The sequence below is a fragment of the Callorhinus ursinus genome, unplaced genomic scaffold (assembly GCF_003265705.2).
Source record: "Callorhinus ursinus isolate GAN/ISIS: 27379988/994484 unplaced genomic scaffold, GSC_fseal_2.0 scaffold63, whole genome shotgun sequence".
Lineage (NCBI taxonomy): Eukaryota > Metazoa > Chordata > Mammalia > Carnivora > Otariidae > Callorhinus > Callorhinus ursinus.
The window spans coordinates 4484310-4508834 of record NW_027397125.1 but is presented as its reverse complement, the minus strand read 5'-3'; the positions used below and the strand labels follow the sequence as shown (position 1 = coordinate 4508834).

The 24525-nt window shown below is 35.9% G+C and overlaps 1 protein-coding gene across 15 annotated transcripts in view; it reads left to right on the top strand.

Moving 5' to 3' along the window:
• MLLT10 (MLLT10 histone lysine methyltransferase DOT1L cofactor) overlaps positions 1-24525 on the top strand; it is a 208027-nt gene that overhangs the window by 146828 nt on the left and 36674 nt on the right. For 7 of the 15 annotated variants that reach the window (XM_073885578.1, XM_073885577.1, XM_025891913.2 and 4 more), the window contains 3 exons: positions 5044-5088; positions 5930-5962; positions 18009-18056. The exons of 1 other annotated variant lie outside the window; for it this stretch is intronic. In XM_073885578.1, coding sequence (XP_073741679.1) covers positions 5044-5088; positions 5930-5962; positions 18009-18056 — 126 coding nt within the window. The remainder of the gene's footprint in view (positions 1-5043; positions 5089-5929; positions 5963-18008; positions 18057-24525) is intronic. 7 more of the 15 variants (XM_025891911.2, XM_073885586.1, XM_073885580.1 and 4 more) reach the window with 3 other exon arrangements.

Below are 24525 nucleotides of genomic sequence, written 5' to 3'. Positions count from 1 at the left end.
AATAAATCCACTGAAAAAACTTAAGTATATTGCATGCTTGGATATACGTTTTATATATATTCATTTATTTTCTTTCAGGCCAGAAGGGCTTAGCAACTAGCCCTAGTCCCTGGTCACAAAATAAAAATTTAGACAAATTTACTCAGAAAAAATTGAGTTCATACTCATTTTTAGCAAGATACACAGTAATCAGATGAATAACTTACTGAGAAAATTAAACTTGGATTTGCTTTTGTGAAGAGTTCCTCACTGATTTCCTATACATAGAAGCATAGTCTGAAAAATACTGAATTTCAGAAATTGCATTTGGATGCTATTTGAAATACACATCCTCAAATTAATGGAATTAAAATCTTGATTTACATCCGTGAAAAGATTTTCCTACCTGTTACGGATTTAGAGAGATTTAGCCTTGGGAAATAATGTTCTTTTTCACAATTATTACTGTCAGAGGGCAGTGTGTGCTACATCTATGGCAGAAAAGCATGATTTTGTATCCCTTTTACCTCACCATTAGATAAAGAAATTTAGAGAGAAACTCCTATAAATATTATTTCATGGAAGTAAATGACTTAAATTTAGACTTACTGGGATATTTTCCCCTTAAAAGTGTGCTTAAAAATAACTGAAGATCTTATGTTTTGTTAAAGCCATAATTTTGCACTAAGATTAGTTACTTAAAACTATTTGAGATAATACATTCTTTAATTTATACATTTTAATAAAAGTTTTATGACTAGATCAGAGCACACCCTATTGATAAACAGTGCTAAAAAGTCTGTTCTTACTTAGAAGAAATTAGGTAAATGCCATGGGTATTTACATAGGAATTATGTCCTCTTAATCTTAAGAATTGCTAACTGCTGTTGAAATGCAGTATGTACTACACCTCTCTTAGGCACTTTACAAGCATTGAGTATTATTACTAATTGTACAGATGAGGAAACAGAGACAGATTTCTCACAGCTCTAAGTGGTAGAACAATGCATTTTCCTTGATTCCAGAGACCCTCCACTATAAAATTCAAGGGGTGTTTGCTGATGAAGGTTTGCAGCCACACTAGTATAATATCAGTCATACTTTAAGCAATGGAATCAGTGAGAAAATTTGGGCCAATAATTTCACTTGGAACAATAGTATCTCCTATTAGTATGAAAATGCGAAGTTTTCTTTCAACTGATTTATTTATCTATCTATCTATTTATTTATTTATTAAGATTTTATTTATTTATTTGACAGAGAAAGTACAAGCAGGGGGGAGTGGCAGGCAGAGGGAGAGGGAGAACAGGCTCCCTACTGAGCAGGGAGCCCGACACGGGGCTTGATCCTGGGACCTTGAGATCATGACCCGAGCCAAAGGCAGACACTTAACCAACTGAACTGATTTTAGATAAATCATTTACTAGCTGTAAAACTAGGAAACTTTCTTCCCACATAAATAAGTAGGAAGAAGAAATGTATACTATGTACTGTTGTTACCAAGAATTGTTTTTGCATGATGCTCTTTCCAAAAGATTTGTTGCTTTCATGACAGGGTAATAATTTAGTAATGATGAAGGTGACCTTTGTAAGTATTTGTTGGCTGTGATGTTAGACTATAACACACTATATAATCCTGGCTTCATGAGGCTAGGGGCTGTGTGTGTCATGTTTATCACTGTCTCCTCACCGCCAGCACAGTGCTTTGTATATAATAAATGCTAAACGTCTTTTTTTTAAATGAATGAATACTATTAGTAATCACTGAGAACATATCATGTGATTAGTAATATCCTGTGTGATTTTGTACTTGACTTCCAAGTGTTTATAGTTAGATTGCAAGTGAAATTATTTGTAAAGCTTTTCATGTAGTATTACAGACCAGTTAAGGATATGTTAATTAAGTTGGAAAAGACCATGAAGTTGGAATTTGAATTACACTTTGGAGTAGGCAGAAAAAGTCCAACAATATTACCAGAAAAGAAAGTAAGTTATATTTGAGGGATAAAACTAATAGGGAAATCTAATTTGCAGGATAGTTGGAGGTAATGTTGATTAAGTAGGGCAGGATGGGTTTATGGAAAGTTGAATGTCAAGCTTAAGAAATCAGACTTACGGACTATTGGTCTTAGAATAAGCATCCTGTACTTAGCTCTGGCAACTTACTATTAAAAGAATTTCATTGACGGAAAAAAAATACATTGCTTCCATCAGCTTGCCATAATGGTAATATCTTACATTTGAGAGCGCCTAACAGTTTCTAAAGAACTCTTTAATTACTATCTTATTTGTTCCTAAGAACAATCTTGTGAAATAGGCAGGGCAGCTACTATTACTGTTGTAGTTTCTCCAGTTTATCACAACTAGGATATACAGAAGTAGAATCAGGTACTTATGATGGGATTGTCTCAAAATTGTTAGAAGTGTCGACTGAACAGTAATCAAAATTTTATCATGACATATTCATAGTAGCATGTACGAAGCCCGATATTCTAGGAATCCCAGGTCCTGTCAGAATAGAAACCCAGAAAACTATAAATTCCTTGCCTGATCAGTGGTTTGGTTTGTAAGATTTTTAATGTATTAAGTTGAAGTACATCCTCTTAAGTGATTTACTGTTACAGTGACTTGTACAACTTGTATTGTTTTCAGTGGCTTCTAAAGGTTGTAAGTTTTGGTGTATAGATTATGTTAAGCTTTTAATTGAATTCTTTCCTATATATTCTTTTGAGATCTTCAAGTAGGACTTTTGAAACATTGAAAATTAGTACAGCATTTGGAAGAGTTGACATGTTGTATTTGTCCTTTTCCTTTTTCCTGTTTAGCTCAACCATATTACAGGAGTTTATAATTTACTAAAGTGAAAGTTTATGAAGAAATTTTTTTCTTCCTAAAAATCAACATCTTGTTATTTTCTCTGAGAAAAATCTGGTATTCATTAAATGATTAGTTGATGATTTGGCATTAACTTATTTTCTTCCGCTATTCTATGTCCTTTCGAAGTTTGCCTGTTTCTTAGTCTCTAGTTCTTTAATATAATGTGGTCATACCTTTCCAAGTTAACATACTTGAAATCTGTTTCCGTGATGGAATTCTTTAATGGTGATAAATGCTATGAAAGGAGATTCTGGGAAGGTGGTTGTTTGATTCTGATCCTAAGTATTTCATGATAAAGTCTTACAGATTTCAGGGAAATAAGTTATTAATGAATAGATCACTTCAAGAGAAGTTTGTTCTGGCTTCTGAAATATGAAGGTTATGGAAGTTTAACTTGAGCCCATGTGACTATGAATTGGTTGTTATGAAATACATCATATCTCCTTAGGTTAATAAGATGACATTGAGACATCTTTCCCTGGTAACATATCTTAATTAGGAATAGACTGATTCTGTTAACAAATAAGGGAATCATAAAGATACAAAGGTAAATCTAATAAACTCACAAGAGTAACTAATACAGTATTGTAGACCAAGGAGTAGATACAATTATTGAACATACTTTAAACCCATCTTAATGACTCAGGTTCATGATTTTTATAAAAATTAGTTATATTGGGTCCTAAGTGAAAATCATATAGGATATTGGGTGCTGCTAAGACTAAGACCATAATATACCTTGCAATTTGTTTCGTTGGAAAATCCTCTGATTTTTGTTTTCTTCCTTGATGATTTGAAAATTTGCTGGCCTTCTACCATGGATGTCTTTCTACAAAAGTCCCAGATCAAAGGGCAGAATAGCCATATTTCAATTTTTTTCCCCATCGAAAAAAATCCTATTACTATGAATGTCCTTTGATTATTTTTTGCACTATTCCAAACAGTTACCATTTCTCTGTAATGTACCATGTCAATCTCTTCAGTAGCCTTCACTCCCTTTTAAAATATCACTTGAATTTGTTAATGATCATTAAAGATGGCAGATTCTCCCACCATGTTACAGTTTTGAGTGCTATCTGGAAAGGACTTATACTAAACTGGTCTAAAGGTTTGATTCTTGAACAGTATCTAATTTTTTTTTTAAACAAACATTAAAATGATTAAAAGTGAGTTCTGGCTTGCTCTGCCTTGCTTTTGTCTTTCTTATTTCAAGTCATTTGGAGTGGGCCCATGATTGGAGTTGACTTCTGAAATAGGTGTAGGGGTGGCGTATGGGTAGATGTGTGAGTGATGGTTGCCTCGAAGACTCTCTTCTACACATGGTTTCTAGAAGTCATGTTTTTGGTTAAGTAGTATCCAGAGTAATTCCAGATATTCTTCTTTTAAGAAAAATTGGACCAATAGCGTTAGCCACAAAGGAATACCTGTTGTTTCCAGGATTAGCAGGCGAGGTCCTTTGAGTAACAGACTAGGTCAGTTTTATCAGTTATTGTTTCCTTTGGAATGTCATATAGAAATTTATTTTTCATTTTCTCAGCAGCTTTTGCTTTTAGCAGTGTTTTATTGCTTCATGTCATCCTCTGCTTGTTCTGCTTATTTGGGTGGAGCAAAAGAGTAAGAGTAATGGTTTATTGATTCATTATTGTCATCAAAAATGAAAGGTACAAAAAAGTCAGCAGAGTGTAGTTTAACAAGTTTTATACTGTTATATAAGTCGTAGATTACTGCTGTTTGTATAAACTAATTTCTGTACTTGAATAGTAATTTAATTGACCATGGAATTAGATGTTTTTGATAAATTGTTCTCATCTCATGAATTATATAAAACACATTAGTGTGTTGCTAACTATACTCCCTCTTATTATGAATCCGTTTTTTTCTTGGACACTTGTCTCGCATATTTATTTGTAAGCCCTTATGTCTTTTCCTCATTCTTTGCACACACATGCACATACACAAGTTCCCATACTATCCCATTTAAAGATTTATGAGAATTCCATCACCTTTGGTCCTTCTACCCATCACATCCCAGGTACTGGCTTATAATTTCTATTCCCATCGTTCTGTTTGCCCTTCTCAGCTAGACTTTTAAGTGAATGTTTCCCTGTTTTTCTGGCCTTTTTCTTTTTCTATCCTTGAGTCACTGGCAAATTCTTGGCTGATTTCCTTTCTCCTCCCTCCCAACAGAAATTTCCATGCAGTATCGGCATGATGGAGCTTGTCCAACAACTAGTAAGTTGTCGAACTGGGTTGGTAACCCAGGCTTTTTGACTTCTACTTTAGTGTTTTTTTCTATTATATTATGCCACCACTGATCCTCTGAACTTTGAAATGCAATTGGTTCTTAAAAAATAGATTTTTTTTCTCCTACAGAGAGAACTTGCTGCTTGTCCTGTGTTCAGGATCCATATTAGAGTCACTCTGATCAAATTTTAATTATTTTTGGGTTTTTAATATGGTGCTTCAGTTGCAGAATTGTGACTTCTGTTCCTATTGAAGTAATATTTTCAGTATTTGGTTTCCACTAATCTTAATGTTCACATAATTTTTTCAATATTTGTATGTTGGTATTAGATATCTTTCTTGGTTTGACCTCTATATATGTTGAGACTATTATACTGAAGTCTAGGAAATGAGAATGATCAGGTTGGATAATAAAATGAAGTTTTTCTTTATAATCAATATTGCTGAGTGTAGAATTGTTAAGGTAGATTTACCTATACAGAATTGCATCATATCAATGCTTTTACCAAGAAAGACATTACAGAGACTATTAAATGTCTTTTTTGAAAGTAATTTTACATATATATTTATCACTAAGAAAATTTGTCACCATTATGACAATATAACATTTTACTTAAATTTATTAGGTGATAGATTGGCAGTTGAAATACAATATTTAGAAATTTATACATGTAAAGACTGAGCCAAACTTGCAGTTTTAATGATTCAAACAATGATACATAATAGACTTATTGAGATTTTATTGTACTGATTCAGCCTATGCCTATGTATTTCTTCTGTGTGTTTGAGAATGATCTTAACCTGAAGTCCTTTTTTCCTTACTTAAAAGCTTTCTCAGAGTTGCTGAATGCAATACACAATGGTAAGTTTTATTAGAATCTTCTCTGGTGGTTCATTTATCGCAAAGGTTGCCTTTTATAGAGAACCCCGATTGAAAGCTTGCATGTTCTATTGATAAGATGAAATCCAGCTCTGCCGTGAGTCAATTGTTCAGCCCCTTAGTGAAAAGTTTTTGTAGGTTGCCTGCAGGAGGATAATAGGTCAATACAGTTCATCAGTTTAGCTTTTATTGTTTCTTTGTAAGGCAAAATGATAATAGTGTTGTTCTAACTTTATGAAGTCTTTTTTCTATTTTTGTAAATAGTTTTTCTAGTTCTTTTGAGCTCTCTTTTGGCAGTGCAGTTAGTAATTGGTACCTACGTCAGGAATTAGCTGCTTCTTCCACAGCTTGAAATGTGAATTTTGGGGATTTAAAAAAATTAATGTGTATAATACTTTTATTATCTTGCCCCTATATTTTATATACTGAATAAATGGAAGATAGCCTTTTAGGTGATGTCTAATTTGGAACCAGGTTTTTACCGGGGAGTTGCATTTTCTGCAGAGTTGGGTTCTAAAATCAGGATATGAGACAAAAATGCTAGCTTTTTTCAGTTTTGCAGTATAATTATAATGAAAGTCATTTTTGCAGAAATGTTTGAGCAGTTCTTCAATTTTAAAGAACCTTCTTTAATACTTTTGAACTTAATGTCTTCTTTGTTGATTGTTTTCCGTTATTAACTTATGTAACTTATCTGTTCAAGATAGTTTATGTGATCCCAAGAAGTTTCGAGCACATTTTTATTAACTCTATGAAATCTTGCATATTTTGGTAATGTAGTTTAACATAGTCGATTTGTGTTGTACTTGGAGTATATTGTCAGATGTTTACAAACCTATAGCTAGCTCTAAGAGACTAATGGCATGATGAGCAGACAGACACTTGTGTTGATTCTGAGGGCGGGGGTGGTTAAGATGGGAAACCCATTTTACAGATGATCATTTTATTAATGAGTACATTTATTTATAATTCTTGCTTCCCTTTGTAACCTGGAACTGCAGAGTCTCAGATAATGAATTTTCCGGGTAACATGGAGCTCTTGAACTTTAGTTATCTAGAGGAAAAGGGATTGGAAGCATTCTTGAAAATTAACTAAATATGTTACCATTCTTTGGTGGGCAAGTATAAAAACAAGAGTTTTTAACATCTTTTTCAGTTTGCATAGTTAAATCTTACTCTTTAATTTCGGAGTATTAGAATTTAGAGACATGCTGAAAGTTTTAACAAAGTGTATACTTGGAATAAAGGGAAAATAGATATTGTGGGGAGCAATTGTGAATGAATTGCCACATAAATCCTCTACCATTATTAGCTGACAAAGTACGGATTGTGTCAATTTAATGGGACAATTGTCATGTGTTTATGGGTGAATGAAATTAATGTCATGGGATTAATACAGTGAACACAGATTTTCTTTAAAATTTTGTGTTTTACAGGATTGTATCTGAGAGAAAACACTATGGTAGTGTACTTAGATACTTGTGTGTTCTTAGTCACATAATCTAGAAAAATGAAATAAATAATGGACTTTTATATTTTTCTTTCTTTATTTTATATTTAGAAGTCTGTACCTTTTGACCTCCTTCACCCATTTTGCTTCCTCTCCCCCTCCCGTTTCCCCAGGCAGCCACCAATCTGTTCTCTGTATTCATGAGCTTGGACATATTTTGGGTTTTGTTTTGTTTTAGATTCCATGTATGAGATCATACGATATTTATCTTTTCCATCTGACTTATTTCATTTAGCGTAATGCCCTGTAGGTCCATTCACGGTGTCACAAATGACAAGCTTTTGTTCATTTTCATAGCTGAATAATATTCTGTGGTATGTATATATAGCATATTTTTTGTTACCATTTACCCGTTGATAGCCATTTAGGTTGTTTCCATGCCTTGGCTATTGTCAGTAGTGCTACAGTGCACATGGGGTGCATATATTTTCTCAAATTAGTATTTTCATTTTCTTCAGATAAATATCCAGAAGCAGAATTGCTGAATCATATGGTAGTTCAGCTTTTAACTTCTTGAGGAATTTCCAAACTTTTCCATAGTGACTGTACCATTTTACATTCCCATCAACACTACACAAAAGGTTCCCTTTTATCCACATCCTGGTGAACACTTAACTATTTCTTGACTTTTTGATAATAGCTATTCTAACAGATATGAGGTGATAATCTCAGTGTGGTTTTGATTTGCATTTCCCTGATGATTAGTGGTCTTTTTTTAAGATTTCGTTGATTTACTTGACAGGGGTAGTAAGAGAGGCAAGGGGCAGCGGCAGGTAGAGGGAGAAACAGGCTTCCCGCTGAGCAGGGAGCCCGATGCGGGGCTCAATCCCAGGACCCTGGGATCATGACCTGAGCTGAAGGTAGATGCTTAACTGACTGAGCCACCCAGGAGCCCCCTTATGATTAGTGATTTTTTTTTTTTAAAGATTTTATTTATTTATTTGACAGAGAGAGACATAGCGAGAGAGGGAACACAAGCAGGGGGAGTAGGAGAGGGAGAAGCAGGCTTCCCCGCGGAGCAGGGAGCCCGATGTGAGGCTCGATCCCAGGACCCTGGGATCACTACCCAAGCCAAAGGCAGACGCCCAACAACTGAGCCACCCAGGCACCCCTGATTATTAGTGATCTTAAGCATCTTTTCACATACCTGTTGGCCATCTGTATGTCTTCTTTGGAAAAATAGCCATTCAGGTCCTCTGCTTATTTTTTATTAAGATTGGGGGTTTTCTTGCTTTTGAGTTATATGAGTTTTTTTTTTTTTTAAGATTTTATTTACTTGAGAGAGAGCACAAAGAAAGCATGATTGGGGGTTTGGGGGGAGGGAGGGAGAAGAGACTCCTGGCTGAGCAGGGAGCCTGACATGGGGCTCAATCCCAGGACCCCAAGATCATGAACTGAGCTGAAGACTGACACTTAACCAACTGAGCCACCCAGATCCCATGAGTTAATATGAGTTTTTGAAATATATTTTGGATAGTAACCCCTTATCAGATACAAATTTGCAAATATTTTCTCCCATTCAGTGCATTGCCTTTATATTTTATTGATGGTTTCCTTTTATGCAGTACCATTTTATTATTTTTTAATGCAGTACCTTTTTAGTTTGTTATCCTTTACTCGGGGTATCATGACTGATGTCAAGGAGCTTACTGCCTATGTTTTCTTCTAAGAGTTTTATGATCTTACATTATTCAAGTCTTCAATCCATTTTGAGTTAATTTTTGTGTACAGTGTAAGGTAGTGGTCCAGTTTCATTCTTTTATATGTAGTTCAGTTTTCCTAACACTATTTATTGAAGAGACTGTCCTTTGTATATTCTTGGCTCCTTGTAAATAAATTGACCCTATAGGCATGACCCTATATTTTTGGGGTTCTTCATTGTGTTTCATTTATCTATGTGTCTCTTTTTATGCCGATATCATAATGTTTTGATTATTACGGCTTTGTAATGTAATTTGAAATCAGGGAGTATGAAGCCTCCAGCTTTGTTCTTTGTTCTCAAGATTGCTTTGGCTATTCAGGGTCTTTTGTGGTTTCATACAGATTTTGGGGTTATTCCAATTTTGTGAAAAATACTATTGGAATTTTGATAGGGGATTGTGTTGAATCTGTAGAGTGCTTTGAGTAGTGCGGACATTTAAACAATATTAGTTATTCCAATCCATGAATGTGGAATATCTTCCCATTTATTTGTGTCTTCAGTTTCTTTCATTGATGTCTTACAGTTTTCAGTATACAGATCTTTCACTTTCTTGATTAAACTTATTCCTGGGCGCCTGGGTGGCTCAGATGGTTAAGTGTCTGCCTTCAGCTCAGGTCATGATCCCAGGGTCCTGGGATCGAGTCCCACATGGGGCTCCCTGCTCCTTGGGAGCCTGCTTCTCCCTCTACCTCTCTCTCTCTCTCTCTGTCTCTCATGAATAAATAAATAAAATCTTTAAAAAAAAAAAGACTTATCTAAACTTATTCCTATGTATTTTATTTTTGGTGTAATTATAAAGATTTTTTTGAGAGGGAGAGAGTGTGCAGGTGGGGGGAGGGGCAGAGGGAGAGAATCCTCAAGCAGACTCTCCGATGAACGCAGAGCCCAGTGCAGGGCTTGATCCCAGGACCCTGAGATCATGACCTGAACCGAAATCAAGAGTTGATCATTTGAGCTACTTGGGCGCCCCTGGGATTGTTTTCTTAATTTTTCTTTCTGGTAGTTTGTTTTTAATGTATAAAAACACAACAGATTTTAGTATATTGATTTTGTATCGTGCCACTTCACTGATTTTATTTTTTCTAACGGTTTTTTTTGGTGACGTCTTTAGGGTTTTCTTTATATCGTATATCATCTCCAAGTAGTGACAGTTTTACTTGTTCTGTTTCAGTTTGGATGCTTTTAATTTCTTGATAATTGCTCTGGACTTTTTTAAAATTTAAATTAAATTAAACTAATTTAAGATTTATTTATGAGAGAGAGAGAGCATGAGCAGGAGGAGGAAAGGGAGAAGGAGAGAGAATCCCAAGCAGACTCCTTGCTGAGTGCGGAGCCCTACAGGGAGCTCAATATCACAATGTGAGTCAAAACCAAGAATCGGGCATTCCCTCCGACTATGCCACCCAGGCGCCCCTGGACTTACATTTTTAATTGCAAAGACAAGCATGGGAGTGATACCTGGTGAAGTGATATTTTGCCTATGGTGGATTGAGGGAGAATCACTTGGATTTAGTTGGAAAAAATCCATGTTTGTGTTTTCTCTTTTTTTCAAGTGTTAGCTTCTTTTTTTAAATTGTTGTAAAATACATATAAAATTTGCCATTTTAACCATTTTTAAGTGTACATACATTTCAGTAGTGTTAAATATATTCACACAGTTGTACAGCCAGTCTCCAGGACTTTTTCATCTTACACAACTGATACTCTGTAGGGACGCCTGAATGGCTCAGTTAAGTGTCTACCTTCGGCTCAGGTCATGATCCCAGGGTCCTGGGATCGAGCCCCGCATTGGGCTCCCTGCTCAGGGGGAAGCCTGCTTCTCCCTCTCCCACTCCCCCTGCTTGTGTTCCCTCTCTCGCTGTCTCTCTCTTTGTCAAATAAATAAATAAAAATCTTAAAAAACAAAAACAAAAACTGACACCCTGTAGTTAAACAACAGCTCCCATTTCTCCTTCCCCTCCCTGCCCAGGGCAGCCACCATTCTACTTTCTGTTTGTATGAATTTGACTGTTTTAGATACTTCATATGAATTAGACTCTTACCGTATTTGTCTTTCTGTGAATGTCTTATTTCACTTCGCATAATGTCCTTAAGGTTTATCCATGTTATAGCATGTATCAGGATTTCCTTTCTTTCTTTCTTTCTTTCTTTTCCTCCCTCCCTCCCTCCCTCCCTCCCTCTTTCTCTCTCTCTCTCTCTTTCTTTCTTTCTCTTCCTTCCTTCCTTCCTTCCTTCCTTCCTTCCTTCCTTTTTCTTTCTTTTAAAAATTATTTATTATTTATTTGAGAGAGAGGGAAGACAAGCTGGGGGGAGGGGCAGAGGGAGACGCACACTCCCAGGGAGTGGGGTGCCTGATGCAAGGCCTGATCCCACGCCCCTGGGATCATGACCTGAGCTGAAGGCAGGCATTAACTGACTGAGCCACCCAGACGCCCCCAGAATTTCCTTTCTTTTTAAGGCTGAATAATATTCCATTGTATATCTATACCATCGTTTCATTTATTCTTTTATCTGTTGAGAGACCCTTGGGTTGCTTCCACCTTTTGATCATTGTGAATAAGCTGCTTTGAATGTAGATGTGCATATTATCTATTTGAATCTCCGTTTTACCCAGAAATGCAATTGCTGGATCATATGGTAATTCTATTTTAAAATAGAGTGTCATGCTGTTTTTCATAGTGGGCACACCATTTTACATTCCCACCAACAGTGCATAAGGGTTCCAATATTTCCACATGCTTGCCAACACCTATTATTTTATTTGATTGTTTTTGATATAACCATCCTACTGGGGATGAGGTGTTAAATGTTAGATTTTATTTTTTTTTCTTCATTGAGTATTGTCAGTGGGAAAGGAAGGGAAAAAGAATTTACATTTCATCTTATTCTTCTGTATTCATTTGCTGTGGTTGCTGTAACAAATTATTGTAAACTTCAAACAGTATAAATTTATTATCTTACAGTCTGTAGGTTAGAAGTCTGGCATGGACTCACTGGGTTAAAATCAGGGTGTTGGCAGGCTTTGTTCCTTTTTTAAGGTGCTGGGGAGAATCTGTTTCCTTACTATTTCCAAATTCTAGAATCTGCCTCCTCCTCCCCCCCCCGCCGCCATGGCCCCATCCTCTGTCGTCAAAGCCAGCAGTGTTGGGTGGAGTCTCTCTTAATGCTTCTGCCCGTCTAATTCTCAGATTCAAAGTTTATGGCAACTTGGATGATTTCATTGGGCCCTCCCAGACAATCCAGCACATTCTCTCTGTCTCAGGGGTCTTAACTTAAATACATTTGTTTAGTCCCTTTTGCCATTTAAGGTAACATATTCACAGGTTTTGGGCATTAAGGCATGAGCATCTTTGAGAAGGAGGGAGGCATTATTCTGCCTACTGTATCTGCTTCACAGTTATTGAATTGCCTTATTACAAGAAGGTATTACTGGTTAATCTAACAAGAAGATATAACAGTATAAATATTTATGTACCCAATATAGGAACATGAAGAATATAAAGGAAATATTAATACAGTAATAGTATGGGACTTTAACACCTTATTTACATCATTGGATAGGTCATTGAGACAAATTCAGTAAGGAAACATCAACCTTAAACAACACATTAGACTGGATGGACTTGAACAGATAATTTATAGAACATTCCATTTTATTTTATTTTTATTAAAGATTTTTTTTATTTGACACAGAGAGAAACACAGCGAGAGAGGGAACACAAGCAGGGGCAGAGGGAGAGGGAAGAAGCAGGCTTCCCACAGAGCAGGGAGCCCGATGCGGGGCTCGATCCCAGGACCCTGGGATCATGACCTGAGCCGAAGGCAGATACTTAATGACTGAGCCACCCGGGCTCCCCGAACATTCCGTTTTAAAAACAAAATAAGTATACATTCTTCTCAAGTGCACATGGAACATTTTCGAAGATCATATGTTAGGCCCTTAAACAAATCTTAATAAATTTAAGAAGATTGAAATTATATCACACATCTTTTCAGACCACAGTGATATGAAACTAGAAATTAATTACAGGAAGAAAATGGGAAAATTCACAATTATGTCAAGATTAAACAGCATTGCTACTGAATAGTTAATGGGTCAATGAAAAAAAAAAGAAAGAGATACCTTGATAAAAATGGAAATGTAACATACCAAAATTTATTGGATGCAGCAAAAACAGTTTTAAGAGGAAAGTTCATAGCAATTAATGCCTACCTCAAGATGCAAGAAAAATGTCAGTATAGCTTACTCTTCCAGAAACTAGAAAAAGAACAAATGAAGTCCAGAGTTGGTAGAAGGAGGGAATAACAAAGATTAGAACAAAAACAAATTAGAGACTTAAAAAGACAGTAGAAAAGATCAATGAAACTAAGACCTGGTTCTTTGAAAATACAAACAAAATTGATAAACCTTTAGACTCACCAATATGGAGTTTTTTCTTGAGTTCCAGGCTCATTTCCAACAATCTAATAAATCTCTGTTCCTCTTATATTCCCATTCAAAGCCTGCTTCTTCTCTTGTGTTCCTTATCTCTGTGGGGATTTAGTTACCTAAATCAGTTATGCTAGGTAGTTAAACTAAACTCTGTCTTCTCATTTTCTTGGTTGTTGTTATTATTTTTAAAGGTTTTTCCTGTTCTTCATCGCTTGTTTTTTCCTTTATATTTTCACTGCCTCTACTTGGGTATTTCTGCAGTAACCTTTCAGCAACCTTCTAACCTTCATTTCATTATCTAGTTGATTCTCTAGGTGCCACCAGAATCAGTGGCTTATTTAAAAATGCAGATCAGATTGTGTCATTGTCTTACTTAAATCTTTTAAGAATTGTCTGGTGTTTATGAGATAAAATTAATATTTTTTAAAATGGCATGTGTAGTTTTTCATAATTTGCCACTTACTAGACTCTCCAGTCTCTTCAACTTTATATTGCATTAGTATAATATACCTGTAGTTTCATTCTGTACTATTCTCTGCAAAATCTGTAATTTAGACTTTGGTAGTGTCTGCTGGTATGATCTTCCTTCTTTCTTTATCTCCTGAAAGAATTTAAAAGTAAGCATAGTTGTGCTCCTGCAAAATTTTTTTTGACACCTTTTGGTAGAATTATTAATTCTTCAAAAAATGCCACAAACTTCTGGGTTCTCATACGAGTGTTCTAATGCTCTTTTTTCAGTCTGTATCTACTGCCTCTGTAGACATTTTTTTTTGTTTCTGTGACTTATATCTTAGTCATATTTGTCTCACCTTTGTGAAACAACAACAAAAAGTTTTCCATTAGACATTTGAGGCTCTGAAAAGTTTTAAAGACTGGTTTATATTCATTATTTATTTCTCTAGTATGTGATGGAAAATGTTTTATTATATAGAACCTCATAAAATTAAAATGTTACTTCACTGAGACTTGTTTAAAGAATTTAATGAAGGCATAAGAGCCAAGGAAATATCATGTATTATTTGTCATAGGTGTTGAGTGTTAAACATACACATTCTAATTTGATATTTCTCAGGATCTTAGGACTTAATGGTGGTGGTTCTTCTGGTTTGTGTGCATATAATATTACATAAATTTTTGAAATTGGTGCTTTCTGATAAGGAAATTAATTATCATCAATACAAAGAAAAATAGTATTAGAGAAACACTTAAACCAATCTAAAAACAAAACAAAACAAATTAGCTGCAGTGGGATGAATTTTAGGTGACCAGAGAAATTCAGGAAACTTAAGAGAGAAATAATACTAGGCTTATTGTCTCGATAAAGGAAAAAGAGAACAGGTGGGAGAAAGATATAATGTAAAAATCTTGTAGTAAATTTTGGAAACTTTTAAGGCAATTTAGAAAGACAGACTAGTCATTTAAATATCTTAAAGATCTATTTAAGAGAGAGAGAGAGAGCCCATGTGCAAGCAGGGGGAAGGGGCAGAGGGAGGAGGAGAGAGAATCTCCAGCAGACTCCCTTTTGAGGATAGAGCCTGATATGGGGCTCTATCCCATGACCCTGAGATCATGACCTGAGCTGAAATCAAGAGTTGGATGCTTGACTGAGGCACCCAGACACCCCTCATTTAAATTTTTTAAAGAATAATATATGGAGTGATGCCTGGGTGACCCAGTCGGTTAAGATCTAATGTTGGCTCAGGTCATGATCATGGGGTCCTTGGATCAAGCTCCACATCAGGCTCCCTGCTCAGTGGGGAGTCTACCTGACCCTCTCCCTCTGCCCCTCCTCCCACTTGTGCTCTCTCTCTCACAAATAAATAAATGGGATCTTAAAAAAAAATAAGAATATATGAAGGGTAAACTTTAAATAGATGCCCATGAAGTGGAGTCCCTTGCATTTCGTGGCATTTGGTTTTATGGTGGTGCCTTGGAACTAGCCAGCTTGACTAAGAGATTTTAGATTTCATGATGCTGCTAAACTGTAAGTGTGACTTCTTAGTTTCATTTAGTACGTATATTTAAAATGCTTATAATGATGAAACAAATAGTGTGTTTACAGGGATTGTAGTTTGCATTATTATTTTTTTTAAACAGCACCCCCGTGAGTGGGGCAGGGGGTGGAGGGAGGGGCAGAGAAAGAGGGAGAGAGAGAATCTCAAGCAGCCTCCACGCCCAGCACAGAGCCCAATGCTGGGCTTGATCTCAGTACCCTGAGATCATGACCTGAGCTGAAGTCAAGAGTTAGATACTTCCTACTGAGTTACCCAGGTGCCCCCATTATAGTTTGCTTTTGTAGTCCATTTGAAAACTAACATATCATTTGTCTGGTTTTCATTGTTCTGTTTCAGGTGTGATTTTACTCTAAAGCTTTTTAGGTTGTTTAACAATGTATTTATTTACATTGTTTTTCTTACTAGACTATAAACTCATTTAGAATAGTAGGAGTTTTTTTTTTAATTTTATTTATTTATTTGAGAGGGAGAGAATGAGAGATAGAGAGCACGAGAGGGAAGAGGGTCAGAGGGAGAAGCAGACTCCCTGCCGAGCAGGGAGCCCGATGCGGGACTCGATCCTGGGACTCCAGGATTATGACCTGAGCTGAAGGCAGTCGCTTAACCAACTGAGGCACCCAGGCTAGTAGGAGTTGGGTTTTATTCATCTTTATTTCATTGGCATTTAACTCATCATCTACTTGATGTTCCATAAATGTTGAATGAATAAATCATTGTCAGTTGCAAGAGGTTTCGTATATTCTTGGTATTATGTTCATTTTCTTTGGGAATTAAACTTTGCATTAGGCAGTTCTTGTTTCTCTCAGAGTAGTAACTTGGTTCTTTGCTGCAATAATAGAATTTGTTCATTCGTTTGTCTTGGCAATTCTTATTTTTAATATAATTTTGAAGTAGTAGATTAAAGTAGCTAAAGAGCTTAGATCTTTATTCACCAGCAGTATATTGCTAATTGATTTCTGTGCCCCATTTACTATGCTTTTAAGTTTTCTTTAATTATGGTACCTATAGTTTGTCACGACCATGCTCATTAAACAAATCTCATTTGATGGAGGAGGCAAAGTAATGTCAACCAATTATTCATAAATATCTGCTGTAGGATTGAGAATAAGTATGAATGCTAATTGATTTTACGGGTGAATGTTCTTCCTCGAGAATGGAATCCTACTCAGGTTTGCCATAATAGTTTGTAGGAAACTAGATCTTTGTTCTTTACATGTGTCCCCTCTTCATTTCAGGGGAGCATTAGGAAGGTAGGGGTCTAAGAACAGAGATGAGCAGTTCTCAGGCATAACCACATCCTATTAATCATTTGAGATTCACTATACATAATGAGATATTACTGATAGGAGAAGTTGTTACTATGACAGTGTGGAGATTGAGAACCATTGATCTAGATCATTCTAGATCTAATTTCTTTTTAGTCACAATAGACTTGATTTTCCTTCTTACTTGATATAGTTGAGGTATTCTGTATGTTAATACAATACATTGCTACATTCCAGGGTGCAACAAATGCTACTGTTTGTTCCTGTGCAGGAAGGAATTTGACTAATACTATATATCCTTGCTAAGTAGTTTAAGACATATATGATGGATAAGACAGTAAGACTTTTTCCATTTCAGGGGCACCTGGGTGGCTCAGTCGGTTAAGCGACTGCCTTCAGCTCAGGTCATGATCCCAGGGTCCTGGAATCAAGCCCTGCATCGGGCTCCCTGCTCAGCGGGAAGCCTGCTTCTCCCTCTCCCACTTGTGTTCCCTCTCTCGCTGTCTCTCTCTCTCTCTCAATTAAATAAATAAAGAAAATCTTAAAAAAAAAAAAAAAGACTTTTTCCATTTCAAATCAGCCAAGCTATTTGTCTCTTGGATCACTCTTAAGTTTCTGTAAGATAGGCTTCAGAGACTCTTAAGTGATAAACATAGAAGAAGTATATTAGCATTTGGATGGTGAATCAGCCACTGGGGAGAAAAAGTAATTTTCAGTATGCATGTTAACTACTGCAAAGCAAAATGAATTTATAAGTGTCTCATTGAAACTGCAAGAGAGACAGAACCTGAAAAGTGAAGGGATTAGTGTAAATGGAAATGAATTTATAAGAATTACTTTTAAATTTAATTAAATGGTAATGCCATTAACAGTCTATTTAGAATGCTGCCTTTTTTTATTTTAGTGAAAACAAATTTGTAATGATTTTTAAATTTTCCATAGTTTTGTGTGTTTTTTTTTTTTTTTTTTTACTTTAACCCCCCCCCCCTTTTTTTTGGACTTTAACCCCCTATAGTGTCTTAAGTTTCTCAGCTTATACCTGTCATGGTAGTTTTTAGAAACTGGTTATTAAAAATTCAAAATTAAAGTGTGTCTTTTCTTTAGACAGAGATGACAGTTCTACACTAACAAAGCAGGAACTTAAATTTATAGGTATGTACCAAATTCAAGTATGGCTTTAAGGGTAATAGTGTTAAATTAATCCTAATGTAGCTTAGAAACCTCCCCATATAAAGCAATAGTAGGGATCTCTAGTCCCAACAATGATAACTGAAAGGAATTCTCCATGATTGTGGATGGCTGGTGGGATGAACTGTTACCTTGTTCTTATTGTTGTACTTGTTTGGATTTGTCATATTGCTTAAGATATGGTAGGGTGGATTTTAGGATTTCTAAAATTATTTACCTATCAGAGTCTAGATGCCTAGGTCTTTGATTTTTAAGACCACTTTTTACATCTATGACTTCTCTCTCAGTGAGGGAAAGAAGAATCTGAGAGCATATTCTATGATTTATAATTTCTAATTTTGTATTTTTCAAATACTGGATCAGTTGAGATGTGTGTATTTTGTATCCACTCTTCTTTTTTTTAAATTTTTTAGTGTTATGTTAATCACCATACATTTCTGTATCCACTCTTCTTAACCAGTTAATGTATGCATCTACTGCACCCCTTTCCCTCCCTTACAAACCTCAGTTTCACATATTAATAAAACTAGTCTTGCAAGCTAGGAGTACCTGCCCTATGGAACTTTTCCTTCTCAACAGTTTCTTAGCCTTTTTTTCATTTGAAAATTATAAAGATCTTTCTGTATCTAAAATCATGGTCATTTACTTTGGGGAAATAATTGTACTGCAAATGGATCCTTTCAGGAACTTAAAATCTAAAAGGAGGATAGATATGTATATAAATAATTTCAAGACATATAGTTATAACTTCTTTAATCTGCAGTATAAGAAGAGTTCAGGGTCAGGGAAACTTACTTTTAGCTGAGGGAATGAGCTGTCCAGAGAATGTAACATTTTACCTGATGCTTAAAGAAGGGTTAATGTGGAGCTATTTGGAGATAGGGATCAGAGCTAGACTCGCAGTCCCTGGAATAACAAATAGCACAAGCAGTGACACATAGGTGTGTAAAGTGATGGTGATACTGATATTTGACATGAAATATATGAAAAATAATAGCCTTTACTAGCCAAAGGAGTTGAAAATAGTTGGTAGTTGGGCAATACTTGGAGTTGGGGAAAAAAAATAAAACCTGTTAAGGAAGATTCATCTGGCTGTAGCTTATAAGAATATTGAAAGGAGCTATAGAACAGAGAAACCAATTAGATTTTTGTTATAATCTAGCTGAATGTATTGAGGGTTTGAGGGAGGGTAATGGAAATCAGACTAGTAGGACATATATTACCCAAGAAGAACTGGTAGTAATTATCCATAAATTGAATGGCAGTAGCTGGGGAGGGTGGGTAATTCATTTGCCAACAAGCTGTTTAGGCAGAGATGTTTAGTGTGCAAATGAATAGATGAGGTTAGAGTTTGGGCATGAAGGAGAATTGGAAGTAAATCCATATAGGGGGTAAAATAAACTGTGAGATTGGTCATGGCTAAGCAAGGTTGGTAGAGAAAACAAAGAGGTTGGATCATGTTTATTTTAAGATAGGAAAGTCTTAATAGGTGGAAAGGAGGACTCTGGAAAAATAGGTTAAGATGCAAGAGATGAATATTTGATGAACCAAAGAAACTGGACAGATGAGATGAACAAGTAGAAAAGTTTAACTTGAAGACAGAGGGGATAGCTGTGGAAACATTCAGCATAAAAGAAAAAAATTAGTCTATTTAACCTCTGTAATTTGGGGTTAATGAATGTTTAAGTTAGTAGAAACTTTAGAAGTAGGTTTTCCCACCAAAAGAAATGATTACTTTCAGGTGTCATTAATAACTTGAGTGTGCTGGGGCGCCTGGGTGGCTCAATTGTTAAGCATCTGCCTTTGGCTCAGGTCATGATCCCAGGGTCCTGGGATCGAGCCCCACATCGGGCTCCCTGCTCAGCGGGAGGCCTGCTTCTCCCTCTCCCACTTACCCTGCTTGTGTTCTCTGTCTCTCGCTGTCTCTCTCTGTCAAATAAATAAAGTCTTAAAAAAAAAAAATAACTTGAGTGTTTACTCAAGTTATTGTAAACTTGTTTACAATGTCCTGTTAGTGTACTTGAGAAAATGTCCTGTTAGTGTACTTGAGAAAAACGTTTTATTGATTACATAATAGTGATAAATAATGATGCCTATATATGTAAAAACTATGCTTCTGAAGTAGTTACTCTTTTGTAATGTTCAGTGTTTCCTGAGAAGTTACCTCCTTTCTCCTTGTATTCTTTATCAAGACTGTGTCTGTCTGTCCTTCTGTTCTCTGCCTACTCCTAACTGAATCAGTCACCAAGTGGTACCTTCTAAATATTTTTTTCTAATTAATTTGAAGGTTCCTAGACATGAATTTTTATATCTAGTTTATTATTTTCAAAATCCTACCTTCTCACAGCTGTGGGTTGGCTTGGATCCTCATTGTCTCTTTCACAGATTGTTGTATTAGTCTCCTTTTGTTTTTGTCAGTACCTGGAGTTGATCAGGTGGACTGACTCAAGCCAGTATGGGAGAAGTGAAGAATGTCACTTAATTATTTGTGATTAAAACATTATTGTCAAGAATGCCATATGTTGCTTATCTTATTCTTTCTTAAAGTAATCTTGGGAAAACGAGTTATAATTGGGAAGTTACTTGGTGAACCTGACATCAGAATATGGACAATTAGATCATGTTTAAAAATTATCACCATCTTGATAATGTTCTTTTTCTCTGTATAATGCAATTGATTGATTGCTTTCTTAAGCAGCTTCCTTTCACATTAATTTCTAGTCATATGTTTGCAGAAGCTGTGTCCCAGTTACCTTGATGATTAAATCTACAATTAGAGACCATGACTTATATGGTGAGCTGGTTCTATAGATGGCCAGTTATTACTTGTTTGGCACTCAGAGGGTCATTTTATTTAAGGATCTCTGGATATGTATATGTACCTATTCCTGACAGAACAGTATTTTTATATAATACCAGCTAGGTATTTACAGTTATGCTTCTCAGACTCTTTGTCATTCATTATGCTTGTAGTATTTGGAGCAACTAATATTTTCATTCAGAAGGTATATGAAAAACTTATATTCAGAGTTGTTTCTGGGTGTGTCAAGATTTAGGAGACCAAAAATATTTTTTTAAAGATTTTTATTATGTGAGAGCAAGCGAGCGAGCGAGAAAGAGAACACACAGAGGGAGAGGGAGAAGCAGGCTCCCCGCTGAGCAAGGAGCCCGATGCAGGGCTCATCCCAGGTCCCTGGGATCATGACCTGAGCCGAAGGCAGACACTTAACTGACTGAGCCACCCAGGCACCCAAGACCAAAAATTTTTAATTCATGTTGGCAGTAATAGAAAATCTGATTTTCTACCCGGATCAGTCCTAAAGAAACCATGGAGAGAAAGTAAATCAGTATAATGAACATATAAAAGATATGAGGTAAGATAATAATAACTTAAAACAAAGAAAATATTTAAAAGAAACAAGGAGAAACTTTAGATATGGAAAAGTGTAATTATCAAAGTAAAGAACACAATAGATGGCATAAATAACAGTGGATACAGTGAGGAACAAAATAATAAATGGATTTTATACATGTTTAAAATAAAAATGATAAGATATGGAGGATAGAAGTAGATTCCAGAAAATAGGAACCCTAGAAAGGGAGAGAGAGAAAAATGGAGAGCGGGAAATAATCTGAAGAAGTAAGGAAGAAATTTCTTCCCTAAAAAAAGATGAGCAATCTTAGCTTGAAGTGGTCAGAGAAAAAGAGTGAAGGAAAAATCCTCACCTAGACTCGTTATAGGGGACATTTTAAAATATCAAAGACAGGGAAAGAATTCTAAAACATAGACTAGTAAGATGAAGTCCTTCTTGGAGAGAGATCTTTAAGGACTATATAGAAATAAGTTCAGTTCTAAGGAGGTGTGGTACAACATATTTAAAGGCTAGATTTAACAGAGGTAATTTTTATAGCAAAAAAAAAATTGGAAGTAGTGGAAATATAAAGATTACAGTTGTATTTTTTTTTTAAGATTTTATTTATTTATTTGACAGAGAGAGACAGCGAGAGAGGGAACACAAGCAGGAGGAGTGGGAGAGGGAGAAGCAGGCTTCCCGCTGAGCAGGGAGCCCGATGCGGGGCTCCATCCCAGGACCCTGGGATCATGACCTGAGCCGAAGGCAGTTGCTTAACCAACTGAGCCACCTAGGCGCCCCTACACCTATTTCCTGTAGCATCTCCTGGATTCAATTATCAAATGATATTTAGGTAGCTTACCTAGCAACTTGGAAATATATCTGTGATACATTTTCCCTGACACCAAACCCAGAACAACAAATTATATAATACCTAAAATAATACATACATGGTTCAAAGGATTATCAATTTCTTATATTCTGTTTTCATGGTGCTCAGATTCTATTGGAAGAGTCAGAAATATAAATGAATAATTGCAGAATAAAACGTTAGACAAATTATCATGGTGGTTATGTTAAAATAATAGGTTTGAGAGTGGTTTTTTTCTTCATTTTTTGATTGTGGTCATTACTTACATGTTCTTATTTAAATCATAGAAGATCTTTAATGATGAATGGCAAATTGTTTTAATAGCTGCCACACCTAATAAGATTATATTCTTCATTTTAATTGGCAATTTTTTCCTACTAAACCTTCCTTTTAATTTCCTTAAGAAACGGGGGGAAAAATCATTGTGTAATGAACTTGATGATGTTTGTCATCTAGGCTTATGATTGATATTTTAGGTAAGTCTCATTTCTTCTCCTTCATTAACCTGACCATCTATATTTCTATACTTCATCTGAGCTAAGTGTTTCTAGAGAAAAAAATTCACACCATGTACACATTCGTATCATTATAGATTCATGATACTAGCTTTGACTGACATTTAAATTGCTTGGCAATGTTAATATACATCTCTAAGAAAGTCTCTTACTTTTCGCTATGAGTGTTTATTTTTTTAAACTTTTACTGCCTGTGAAAATTTCATCTTTTCATCACCCAATTCTGCAGACCTGCTTGGTTTGTATCCATCCTCTTTTCTTTCTCTCTAGTCCTGCTTGCAGTCCAGGGCTAGTCTTGTACTGTGGATCTCACCCTTCTGTGCCCTCTCACAGACCTTGTCATTTTAGTTGCCTTATCCCCTCACCATCACTTTTCTTTGCTCATCTACATCTAAACATACTCTAGTGTCTCTCCTCTTGAAAAAGCACAGAAGAACACAAACCTTCCTTTAATCCCACATTCCTATTCATGTACCTACCCCTCGAACTGTTCTGCCTCCACTCATTTAAGATTTTCTCTTTGTTTTCGGTGATACGTCTAGTTGTGACTTTTATTCTTCTTAGGACCTCTTTGCTTCCTGATTGAGAGAATTCATGTCCTTCATCAATTCTGGACACAACTGAAGCCGTTATATTTTAAAATATTGATTCTTCCTATTCTTTCTGTTCTTCAGTGATTTTTGTTAGACATTTGGACTTTCATTCTGTCCTTCATGTCCCTTAATCTTTCTTTTTATAGTTTCCATTTCTTTTTCTTTTTTTTTAATATTTTATTTATTTTATTTATTCATGAGAGACAGAGGGAGAGAGAGAGAGAGAGAGAAACAGAGGGAGAAGCAGGCTCCCAAGGAGCAGGGAGCCCGATGCGGGACTCGATCCCAGGACCCGGGATCATGACCTGAGCTGAAGGCAGACGCTTAACCAACTGAGCCACCCAGGCGCCCTATAATTTCCATTTCTTAATTTCTCTGTGCTATATCTGGGTAACTTATTTGATCTTTTTGTGTTCACTCATCATTTCTTTAGCTCCCTATTAATTTATCGTTTTCCCTGCCTAAAGAGTAAAGATTTTTAGTGAACGTGTTTTTCAGTTTTTTGGTTTTTTTTAAGATTTTGTTTATTTGACAGAGACACAGTGAGAGAGGGAACACGAGCAGGGGGAGTGGGAGAGGGAGAAGCAGGCTTCCTGCTGAGCAGGGAGCCCGATGTGGGGCTCGATCCCGGGACCTTGGGACCATGATCTGAGCCGGAGGCAGATGCTTAATGACTGAGCCACCCAAGAGCCCCACGTTTTTCAGTTATTGGAATTCTTTGTGTTCCTTTCTGAAATGGACCTGGTCTGGTTTTGTTTTTCTTTTTCTTTCTTGTTTTTAAGAACATGTAGCCCTTTTCTCATATTTAAAAATATTTTTATTTTGAAACAGTCTTAAACTTAGAGTATAGAGAACTGTATCTGCCTAAACCATTTGAGACTAAGTTGCAGATAGAGAACACTTAAGTAGTCTTTACAAACTAGGACATTTTCAGCCCTGAACACTTAAGTAGTCTTTACAAACAAGGACATTTTCCTATAAAATCACAGTATGATGATCAAAAATAGGAAATTAACATCACCATGTTACTACCATCTACTCTTCAGATGCTGTTCAAATTTTGACAGTTGTCTCAAAATTTAATAGGGTGTTATTTCTGGA